At 44.8% G+C, this 11621-nt stretch overlaps 1 protein-coding gene across 1 annotated transcript in view; it reads left to right on the forward strand.

Annotated features, from left to right (window-relative positions):
• The first annotated feature begins 344 nt into the window (after positions 1-344).
• CACNG2 (calcium channel, voltage-dependent, gamma subunit 2) overlaps positions 345-11621 on the forward strand; it is a 220447-nt gene continuing 209170 nt past the window's right edge. The window contains exon 1 of the mRNA XM_006890157.1: positions 345-624. Coding sequence (XP_006890219.1) covers positions 414-624 — 211 coding nt within the window. The 5' untranslated portion in view covers positions 345-413. The remainder of the gene's footprint in view (positions 625-11621) is intronic.

An 11621-nucleotide genomic window follows, 5' to 3' on the forward strand; every position in this document is an offset into this window, starting at 1 on the left:
TTCACTGGTTCACTGTGGAAGCCATCTCCAAATTAGCTATCACATATGGAAACTGGAGACCAGAATTTTAGGAAAAGAGATTAAGGCATCTCGCTTGGGGGGGTGGGGGGTGTCTTTTTATTTTTATTTTTTTTCCTTCCTTTTTTTAAAACAACAACACTGCAACTGGAACAGTTTCTGATCTCAAAAGGCAAGCCTCTCTTCCCGTGTGATCTTTATAATTTACACTCTTTTCCGTGAGCTTTCTTACCTCCCTTTTTTATATATCTCTCCATTTTCTCTAGTCACACATAACCCCCGTTCTCTTCGGAGTGGAATTATTTTTTATTTTCATTTTTTGCTTAGTACTCACACCCTCACACACACTCTCCGGTTAACCAGAAGTCGGTTGGGTGTTTATATAATGAAGAATTATGGGGCTCTTTGATCGAGGTGTTCAAATGCTTTTAACCACCGTTGGTGCTTTCGCCGCCTTCAGCCTGATGACCATAGCTGTGGGAACCGACTATTGGCTCTACTCCAGAGGGGTTTGCAAGACGAAAAGTGTAAGCGAGAATGAAACCAGCAAAAAGAACGAGGAAGTTATGACCCACTCTGGATTATGGAGAACCTGCTGCCTAGAAGGTATTTGATTTCCCATCTCCTCCCCCCTCTCCACCCCCACCCCCCTCACTCCCCCTCCCCACCCTCCTCCAATAAGTCCCTTTTACATTCCACCATTTTCTTACTTCACTCCTTCCACCACTGATCAAGGTTGGTTGGGCTAGTTTCAGAGGAAAGAAAATCAATAAGCAGAAGCTACATACTCTACTCTCTCACCTTCGCCTCCCTCCATTCCCCCAAACCTCTTCACTTGGAATCATCTGTGATAGAATGAAAACAAGGGATTGTCTTTAAAAGTCAAATGAGCTCTGCCTGCTTCTGAATCATTAGGATTTGCCATTTGGTTGAATGTTGCCATCTAAATAATTGCTTCCCTAAACACTGTTCCTCTTCTCATAATGAAGAATTTTTAAAATACTTTTCCTTTCCCCTTCCGTCTTCCCCTTACTCTCTAAAAGTCCCAGACACATCATCATCTGCAAATCTCCCCTTTTAAAAAAAAAAAGAAAAAAGAAAATCTGTTATTTCTAAGAATCCTTATTTGGTAAATCCTAATTATTCCAGGATCTCAAGCTGAGTTCAAGAGCATTTCGTAATGTCTATGAGCCACCCAGATCATTCGAGGTGGCTGGTTGCGTGTGTATGTGTGTGTTTTAACGTTTTACGAAGTCTAAAAATACATACGTCTCTCACAGGAAACAAGCTCAAGTTCTGATAAACAGCAATTCACTGACAGGTTAGGCTGAAAAGCAATTCACTTGCACGCAGAGTGGCATGTCTGTGCTCCAGAGCAGGCAGTCAGCACTGCAGCCAGCTCGGAATCAGACATTGTGCAGGCAGGCGGGTGGGCAAGGAAGAAGGCGAGGGCACAGGGAGGTTGGAGGGGGCCCTGGGGGAGCAGTGGGGCAGGGGTGTCAGCGCTTGCCTTGGTTTTGTAAGGTCGATGGGGTATGTGTGCACGTATGTGTATTGGAGGCAAAGGGCCTGCCACAGTGAAAAGCTGGAAGATTAGGGCATGGATGAAGGCATGTGCTCCTGGGACACAGTAATAAGCACGGGGGAGGGGGGAGGAACAACTATTGTGGGTCATACAACTTGCACTTGGCAATAGACTTTCATCTGAGGAACTACATTTGTGTGGTTATCTCTGTTTATGTGCACAAACTGCAGCCACGCATGGCAAGACCTGTACAGGGAGATACATATGTTTCTGGGTAGAATGAAAGGGCTTGTGTGTTTTGCTTTTGATATGAACAAATGCCGGAGGCCTTTGGAAGTGAAGCAAGGGACTGCAGGATTGTTTGTTAAGCCCAACATGGGATGGCTGATGCGGGGAGTTGAGACTGGGAGATGGAAGGAGAGAGAAGGAAAAAGGACCAGAAAAAAAATCGATCTGGCCCCAGAGTCGAACCTCAACTGAACAAAAACTGCTCTTGGGGAAATGATTGTGTCTGGGGTACCAGGACAAATTCTGTGCCCCCACTCACCACATTCTTGGTGCAAACGGTTGAGTGATGGCCGAACATGTTTTGAATAGCTAAGTGACTTCATTGAGCGATGTCTATTTGACGCATACTGCATTTGGTGCCCTTTCTCAATCCAAGCTGCTGCCTTTAACATATTCTGCAGAGGGGCTCTCTGCAGAATACTATATGCTCTTCCCTAGCCGGAGAATCAATATCAGAAAATTAATAGGGACTGTTTTAAACACACACGCACACACACCCCTCCTTTTAAAAAAAATGAAGAGCCTTTCATACGGCTAGTCATTAGCAGTGGAGAGACTTCCATTTAATTAAACATTTATGACAGACTTTTATTCCAAAAGAGAAGAAAAGCAAACTGAATGAGGGTTGCTTTAGGGAAATGATCATAGCCTCTCTGGGATTTTAGTTAGATGGATAGAGATATGTCACTAAAAGATTACAGAGGGAAGACAGGACAATATTTTAGGCAAAACGTGACCAGTAATTGGTGAGTTGTCATAAATACGCTTTTTTGCTTGTCCAATTCTTAAGGTGTGTAATTGTTAATAATTCATAACTGCCAGTAGACCAGAGCATAAGAGGTAGCTCCGGATCACTTGTGCATTAAAAGGCCTAAGTATTTTCATTAAAATCCCATCTGTTTGGTGCCCACATCCTCAAATTACCCACTCCCTTGCAACTTTCTCACCAAGCCGCACAGCCTCTTGCTCTCCCCCTGAATCATCCGGAAAAGGTTAGAATTGCAACACTGGCTAAGGATTGTGGAGTGTGCAGGCAAGCTGTCGATGTAGCCTGGCAGGACGCTTTCCCCAGTGAAAGGCCAAGCAGGCAGGGGAGGACCGAGCCGGGCCCCACTCAGGGCTCCTGCTACTGTCCACTTGTAGCCAAGGCCTCAACAGTCAGGGTGATTGCCCAAGGCCCCAGGCTACCCTGGCCTTTAATTTCCAAAACCTCTGTAGAAAATGGGGCTTTCAGACCTGGGACCACGTTGAGAAGTTGACTCAGAGATTTTAAACCACTTCTCCCCAGAGATGGCATTTCTTCCCAATAGTTATAAGTGCACAGATTTCCATGGGCTCTTCCTATGGGTGTTGATACGCCTGTGTTTTTGAGCATCAAAAACAGGGTCGGCCTTTGCAGATATCACATTGTCAGTGCTTCCGGTTCCCACTACCTGGCTCTCTGGGGATAAAGTGGACTTTCTAAAAGATCCGAGCCTCTCTCTTCCCACCACCTCTTGATGTGTGTTTTCTGCTCATCCTCGTAAAGTTGTGAACAGATTTCAAACCTTTTTCCCAAGATGCTGCTAATGACTCCAGGTGAAAGACAACCTTGTCTTCTAATCCCATTTTGCTCTCTGGTTCTTGTTAGAGTTTTTTATGCCTGGAGCTGATTTTTGTCCTGATCAACCTCTTGATGAAATACAAAGTAGAATTGTACACCCTTGCCTCTATGGTTGCTTCTGAAATTAAATGGATCTGCCAGAGAATAGAAGGGATGTGACCACCTGTTAGGGGCAGATGCAGGGAGAGGGGAAAGTGATTAGGAGAAAATATCGTTTATTCCTAACCCTCTGCAGAGTTAATAACAATTCTCTCTCTGTGTGTGTGTGTGTGTGTGTGTGTGTGCTTGAACTACCTAGCAGGCTGGATTCCTTAATGGGATTTGGGGAGAAAGGCAAAGGGGGAGGGAGGGTTGGCTGCTACACATGGATACAGGGAGGCAGAGAGTGGTAGGGGAAGTTCTTGAACTTTTCAGGAAAGCTATGTTAACAGCTTACAGATGGAGAGATGACACTGGCCCTTTCAGAAAAGAGTTCAGTAAAATCTGCACCAGGGCACTGAAACTGCTCACTGCAGGCAAGGTGTCTCTGGGCTGCGTGGTGGCTGGCCGCTTAGGATATTAACCTCTGTTGTCACAGCAAGGGACTGTCGTCTCCAGGGGCAGCAAAAAAAAATCCACTTTTTGTGTTCATTCTATCTTGTGCCTTCTTCCCTTCTGTTTGGGCTTCACGCCTCCCCCGGAGGATTTGCAGCCCTGCAGAGGAGGAGCCAGCCACTGGTACAACGTGTCTGTGGCAGAAACAAACCATCCACGCCACTTCTCTCCCTCTCTCTCTCTCTCTCTCTGTCTCTCTCTCTCTCCCCCCCCCCTTAGAAAGGACAGCTGATTATAGGGTACACACAGCACCAAGCTTTTTCCCTACACAGACTTCTCAGTCCCGTCTATGGAGCGTCTCTGCCATCAATGGCTTCTCCTGTCTCCCCTTCTGTATGCTGTTTGCTCACAGGGACTGGGCATGCCAGGCTCCATCCTTTGCTCTCTTGCGAGCAAGAAAGGGTTTCCGTGTTCTGAAATCCTCTTTCCTGAGTTCATCACTGCGTCGCTTTTGCTTCTCCTGTGAAGTGACAGAGTGAGCCAGGCTCAGTTCGACTCTGGCTTTCTTGTTGTAGAGCAAGGAAAGTAGATGTTGTTTGTTTCATCTGAGGAAAGTCACCTGTCTTTCCCAGGTACACTTTCCTTTAAGCGGGGATGAGCTGAGTGTGGAAGTTACTAATGGTCCCTCATACTGGACATATTATTGCTCCATTATCTCCAGGGTGAATCAACTCCTGGAGGTACTTGCACATAGTAGGTACACAAGAAGCATTTTTTAGTGCATGGATTTGGGATTTCTTAAAATTATTGAGATGAATTAAAGCATCATAATGGCATGTGATAATCAAGTAATCAAGACCAAAAAAAGAGAGCTAGAGAAAGATATGGGGAACAGGAAGTGAGGTAGTCAGAGTGACTTGTTTGTTCTTCCTGGAACTTCTTTTTTTTTTGAAAGAATAATAATGAGTCATGAATTCACTATTATAAAGAAGAGAACTCAAAAGAGGAGCCCGTCATTTGGTTGCACAGCTCCTAATTGGCTAAAGTGAAGGCACATTATTCAAGGGAAGGTAGAGAAAATATGCGTGATGGGGAACAAAAACCAACCAACAGTTTTTCTTTCCTTTTTTGCTTTTAAAGTATATGCAGGTTGAGTTTAAGCTTTGCATTCTCCAGAATAAACCCCACAGGGCAAAAGAACAGGCATTAATCATGGGTGCTTCTCACTTGATTTCTGCACTCCATTCTCTTTACCGAGCCTCCCAGCCAACTTCCAAGATCTTTCAGCTTCCCCTCCCAACGTCCTGGGTTCTAATCAGTGTTCTCCACCGCATTCTCCACGACCGTCTCCACCCCCATTTCACTGAGCCTCCTTCACCAAGAAATGTTTCTCAGGTTCTTGCTCATTCACACCCCACCCTTGCCAATGCCTCTGATTTTTGGGGTGGTGAAAATGAGGTGCATGGGTGTGAAAGGCATGCCAAGGTCACCTGGGTGGAAATGGCAGAGCCAGGACTTGATTCCAGACCTTTCGTGACTCATTCATCTGCGTTTTCACCCTGCCCTGTGCACTTCCAAATAATCCACAGAGGGGTCTTCACTGGGCCATTGACCAGTGTGGGCTTTGCTCAAGTTCATGACCAGGATAGCTTTCAGTTCTGTTTCCATTCCTGTTCCCGGCATTGAGCGCTCGGTGTCAACCTGAGTCTGACCCGTCTGACTCACCCTGACAGGCTATTTCCCACCAAGCTGCCATCTCCAGCCACTCTGAATTTGTAGTTTCACGACCTCTCTCCCGCCAGCGGGATGAGTGGCCCAGGCTCGGGGAGAGGGAGCAACACACCACCACATTTTGTTTTCTTTATTTCTTATTGTGTGATTTGTATGGAAATGTACAGAGAAAATTGACCTTCCATTCACAGTTTATTTACATTTTGTTTCATGGCATTGACTGTAGACCCCACAAGGTAGCAGAGTTCTTCCCACTTCCTTCCTGTATTGCCCATTTTCATGCCCTCTTCTAAGTTTTGTTGTTGTGTACTGTTGTGTCAGAGCTGACCCATACCCGACCTTCCAGTGGGTTTTCAGAGGCAGTAAATCGTCCAGGAGGAGATTGTCCATTCTTCCCCTGAGGAGCAGCTGATGGATTTGAACCACATACCTTCATGTTAGCAGCTCAATTGCTGTCATATGGTGGATTTTTCTAGGGAGTGCATTTCTACCTGGACAATGCCAGATTTCTGATGCTGAACTTCAGGCCAAACTTGCAGTTGCCTTTTTCTCTTATAAAGCAAACTTTGAAGGATTCTCATTGTAAATCATCCATTGGGTTTTGTATTTCAGGTATTTCTCAGAGATTAGCCAATGTCCTCTGTAACTCTTGGAAGTTTTAGATGACATTTCGTCATGTGCTTGAGAGACTTTCATAGTTGCAAATACCTGAGGCACTTCAAGTGTTGCAGCCTTAGATGCTGTGTGATTGGGAACAAGTTACTAGACCTCTCTGATCCTCAGTTCACCCCTTTTTTTTTAAAAAAAAAGGAGATATACTTGTCTTGTTGCCTATTTCTTGTTGTTATTGTTTGGTGCATAGAGTCCACTATGACTCATTTCAACTCTATAATCAAAATTTTGCCCTCTTCTCTGCCATCCTCATGACCTCTGCCTGCTTGAGCCCATTGGCACTCTAACAGTGTACCTCCTTGAGGGTCTTCCTCTTTTTTGGTGACCCTCTACCTTTCCTAGGATGATGTCTTTTTCAAGGAAGGCCCCTCTTAACAAGATGACACCCTTGGTAGCAGCAGTCAGGAAATAAAGAGACACAGTGCACTGGGAAAATCTGCAGTTAGGGACCTCTCCAAATTATGGAGGAGTGATGATGTCAGTTTGAGGACTAAGGTGCATCTGATAGTCTTTCCGACCACTTGCTATATATCTGAGAGCTGGACAGTGAATAAAGATGGCAGGAAAAAAGAGTTGTCACCTTTGAGCTGTGTTGTTGAAGAAGAGCACTGAACATCCCATGGGCCGCCAAGAGAATGAACAGACCTGTCATGGAGAGGGTGCAGCCAGAGTGCTCTTTGGAGGCAAGAATGATGAGGCTTCGTCTCACGTACTTTGCACATGTTGCTAGGAGGGGCTAGTCCTTGGAGAAGGACAAGATGCCGGGAAGGGTGGAGGACTAGAGAAGGAGGGGAAGACCCTCAACCAGATGAATTGACACAGTGACTGCTGCAATGAGTTCTTGTGTGTCAGGAAGTGTGAGAATGGCATAGAGTAGAACAGGGTTCGAATCTTTTGTTCATGGGTTCACTATGAGTCATACTCACCTCAGTGGCACTTAACAACAACAACAAGATGACCAAAATATGGGAGACAGAGGTGCACTATTCTTATCTCTAAGGAGCACTCTGGTTGCACTTTCTCCAAGACAGACTTGTTTGTTCTTTTGAAAATTCATGGTATATTCAATACTCTTCACCAACATCACATTTCAAAGTAACCCATTCCTTCTGTGTTGTCCTTATTCATTGTCCAACTTTCTGATGCATAAGAAATAATAAAAAATACCATGCCCTGCATCAGGCACAGTTTAGTCTTTAAACTGATGTCTTTGCTCTTTAGCACTTTGAAAGAAGTCCTTGACAGCAGACTTTCCCAATGGAACCCGTATTTTGATTTCTTAACTGCTGCTACTAAAATGAAATAGTAAATGATCCAATTAAAATGAAATCCTCGACAAGCCCACTCTTCTCCGTCTATCGTGATGTTGCCTGTTGGTCCAGCGGTGAGGATAGTTTGTGTTCCTGATGTTGAGATGTAATCCATATTGAAAGCAGTAGTCTTTCATCTTCTGCAGTAAGTGCTTCGAGTCCTCTTCGCTTTCTGCAGGCAAGGTTGTGTCATGTGCATAAAGCAGTTTGCTGATGAGTCTTCCTCTAATCCTGATGCCACCTTCTTCTCCATATAATCCAACTTCTCAAATTATTTGCTCAACATACATACTAAATAGATAAGAGAAAAGAGACAAGTATGCCACACACCTTTCCAGATTGTAAACCATGCAGGGTTTTCTCGTTCTGTTTGGACAACTGCTTCTTAGTCTATCATCAGTAATACTTATCTAGTCCACCTCAGTGCCAGGATATTGAATGAAAAAGTGTCTGTCACCTTCTCAAGGTCTCCTCTGACTCTTTTATTTGACATTTTAATCAAACCCCTATCCAGGATCCCTCACGCATCCCTCTTATCCTATTTTTATTTTTATAGATTTCTCTATTTTAGCATAGGGAGCTGTGATGGCCTATGGTAAGGAATTGTGCTGTCAATCCAAAGACATGAGGTTTGAATCTGCCAGCTGCTTGGGGGGAAAGATGAGCACTTTCTTCTCGTGTGATTAGCTACCTCTGAAAACCTGTTGGGGGCTCAGCTATGGATTAGGGCCCCACCTCGGCAGTTTACAACAACAGCAACGTTTTCACACTGTAGGTAATTCACTCTTCAGATTTATCATCTGCCTCCCTCCACTAGACTGTCAGCTCCAAGAGGGCCGGAAGGTTGCTCCGTCCCACTCACAGCTGCATTCCTGGCCATCGTGACCAGGGCAAAGCTTCAGCTTGCCTTTGTAGGTGAAGGAGTATACCTGGTGGACACACAGAAATAGCGGTCCCTCTCTGCAGTCGAAAGATTGTTCTTCAAGTTATACACTGTGAGCGATGGTGTGAAAGCAATGTGTTTTAACATTTAGAAACAAAAATAATGAACTCTGCACAGGGGAGAGAATGGGAGAGAGGCTCAATATGAGAGACAGTAATAAAATGAGATCATAAAAGAGCAAGTGCTCAAGCAGGGAGGGAGTGCCTGGGAAGAAGTGCTGGGGGTGAAAGTCCTCTAAGTAGATCCCAGCCCATCCTGTCTTCTTCCTTCTACATCATCTGGCATGTCTGGTGCAGGGTTCCTCGGACAGAGCTGCCCCAAGAGTGTTCACTTTCAACTCAGGGGAGGGAGGTAGTTAAGAAACTCTATATCCAGACTGGCAATGGAAGAGATTGTTCACCATCTTAAATTTCAGTGGCTCCTTTTAGCCCCCAAATGAGCATGTGGGGCCAAAATCCATAATGAAATGGAAGACATTTTAGGTCTGCAGGTTACTTCACAATTGCAGAGCAGGCAATTGCTTCCAGGGTTGATTTTATGTGCTACATCCTACAGGACCACCACAAAGTGCCAGGAACTAGGCCAGAGGCTACAGGCACAATGGGAAGCTGTACTTTTCAGGGTCTTTGCCCTCAAGAGGCCTTAAGGTCTAGTGAAGAAGACAGTTCCTATTCAAAGCATCTTCCCAATATCTGCAAATTACTGTGGCAAGTGCTACTACGGGCTGGTAGATGAGCTCTGAGAGTTTAGACTACTAAGAGTTGTCTTAGTTTCTTACAGCTGCTATAACAAAATATCCTGAAGTGACTGGCTTTTCAGAAAGGAACTTCATTGTCTCATGGGTCTGAAGCTACAAGGTCACGTTAGAGTGTAAGCCATGTTAAGTACCCCCCCCTCGGGATTCTGAGAGAGAAGCTGTTCCGTGCCCCTCTCCTAGCCCTTGGTGGTGTCTAGCAAGTCTTGGTGATCCTTGACTCCTCACTTCATCTGCCTCCATCGTCATGGGCCCACTCTTCTTTTCTTCTTTCTTCAAATTGGCTCTTCTCCAATAAGGACAGGAGTCATATCTGCTCGACTCCCACACGACCTCCTGTTAACCTTCAAAATCCCCATTTCCAAGCAAAGTCACCTTCACACATACGTGAATTAGAGTTAGGATTCCTCCCGTGGGATTTACTGCCTCTGAAAACCCACTGGAGGGTCAGCTCTGGGTTGGTTCCAACTGGACGGTATACAGCAAACAGATGTTGAGGGAACACACGTCAACTGCTGACAGAAGTATACCTAATCTGGAAGGCCTTTCGTGAGGAGGTGAGATGTGAGGGAAGAGCCAAGGATGAGTAGGAAATAACTGGGCAGAACAGAGAAAGAAAGAACATTCCAGATGGAAAGAGAGGAAGTGCAGAGATCTGTAAAAAAGGTGTGAGTCAAGTACTGGTAGAAGGAAGGATGGTGTGGGAGTGGGTGCAGAAGTATCTAGAGTCCCAAGTTCAGGGTCATATGACAAGTCTCCATCATGTTTCTAAAGCAGTAAATCTTTACAGGAGTCTGCCCTTCTTTCTCCCGCAGAGCCACTGGTGGATTCAAACCTCTGAGCTGTCTCTAAGAAGCATGACCTTTTACTTACTATGCCACCAGGGCTCTTTGAGGTCTTACTAATTTGATAACCTATAATTAACACCATTGGTACCAGCGATCAGGAAATCAGGAGATGTACTGCACTAGGAAAGTGCATTTGGGGACCTCTCCAAATTATTGAGGAGCAATGATGTCAGCTTGGGGACTAAGGTGCATTAATCCAGGCCATGGTCTTTCCAATCACTTGCTTTGCATCTGAGAGCTAGACAATGACTAAGAATGATAGAAGAAGAATTGATACCTTTTAGATGTAGTGTTGGTGAAGAGTACTGAATATTCAATGGACTCCCAAAAGAACAAGCAGGTATTTCTTGGAGAAAGTACAGCCAGAGTGCTTCTTAGAGGCAAAGATAATAAAGCTTCATCTCACATACTCTGGGCAGGTTGCTAGGAGAGGTTATTCCTTGGAGAGAGACATCATGCTTGGACAAGAGGAGGATCAGCAGAAAAGTAGAAGCCCCTCAACCACGTGGACTGTCACAGTGTTTGCAGTAATGGACTCGAGTGTGTCAGGAAGTGTGAGGAAGACACAAGATAGGACAGAGTTCAGATCTGTTGGTCATAGGGTCGCTATGGGTAGTATGCAACTCAATGGCACCTGAGAACAACAATAATCTTTTATTTCTAAATCTTTTCTTTCTAATCTTTTCTTTTAAAAGCACCTTGTTACCTGTCTTCTGGGTTTTTTGTGTGACCTTGGGCTAGTTAATTCTATCTCTGTGTCTCAGTTACACCGTCTAGGAAATGATAACACTAAGGCCTCCCCTAAAAGTGGTTTGAAGAAGCCCTGGTGACACAGTGTCAAGCTGTCAACAACAACAACAAAGTCATCGATTGGAATCCCCCAATCATTCTGCAGGGGAAAGATATAATAGTCAGCTTCCATTCACAGCCTTGGAAACACCACAGGCCAGTTCCCCACTCTCTAGGGCTTTTATGAGTAGGGATTGATTCAATATCATCAGAGCTTTCAAAATGGTTTAGAGGATTGTGGTAGCTGTTTCCTCCTCTTCTTTGCTATTCCACCCCAACTTCTACCCCAATCTGAACATGGCCCAAAACATCTCACACAGTGCAGAATAGAAAAGAAAAGAAAAGAAATAAAAGGCTAGAGCTCTGATGAACTTGGTTTAAAAACTGCTTACACTTTCTCAAAAAGTTGCAAATAGAGATACCATTTGACCCAGCAATTCCACTGCTAGGAATATACCCCGAAGAGACCGTAACTGACATCCAAGCAGATACATGCACACCCATATTTATCATGGCTTTGTTCACAATAGCAAGGAGTTGGAAACAACCTAAGTGCCCATCAACAAATGAATGGATAGAGAAGCTCTGGTATATTCACACAATGGA

This window comes from Elephantulus edwardii, unplaced genomic scaffold (assembly GCF_000299155.1).
Source record: "Elephantulus edwardii isolate Elephantulus edwardi_28Jun2011 unplaced genomic scaffold, EleEdw1.0 scaffold00086, whole genome shotgun sequence".
Classification (NCBI taxonomy): Eukaryota; Metazoa; Chordata; class Mammalia; order Macroscelidea; family Macroscelididae; genus Elephantulus; species Elephantulus edwardii.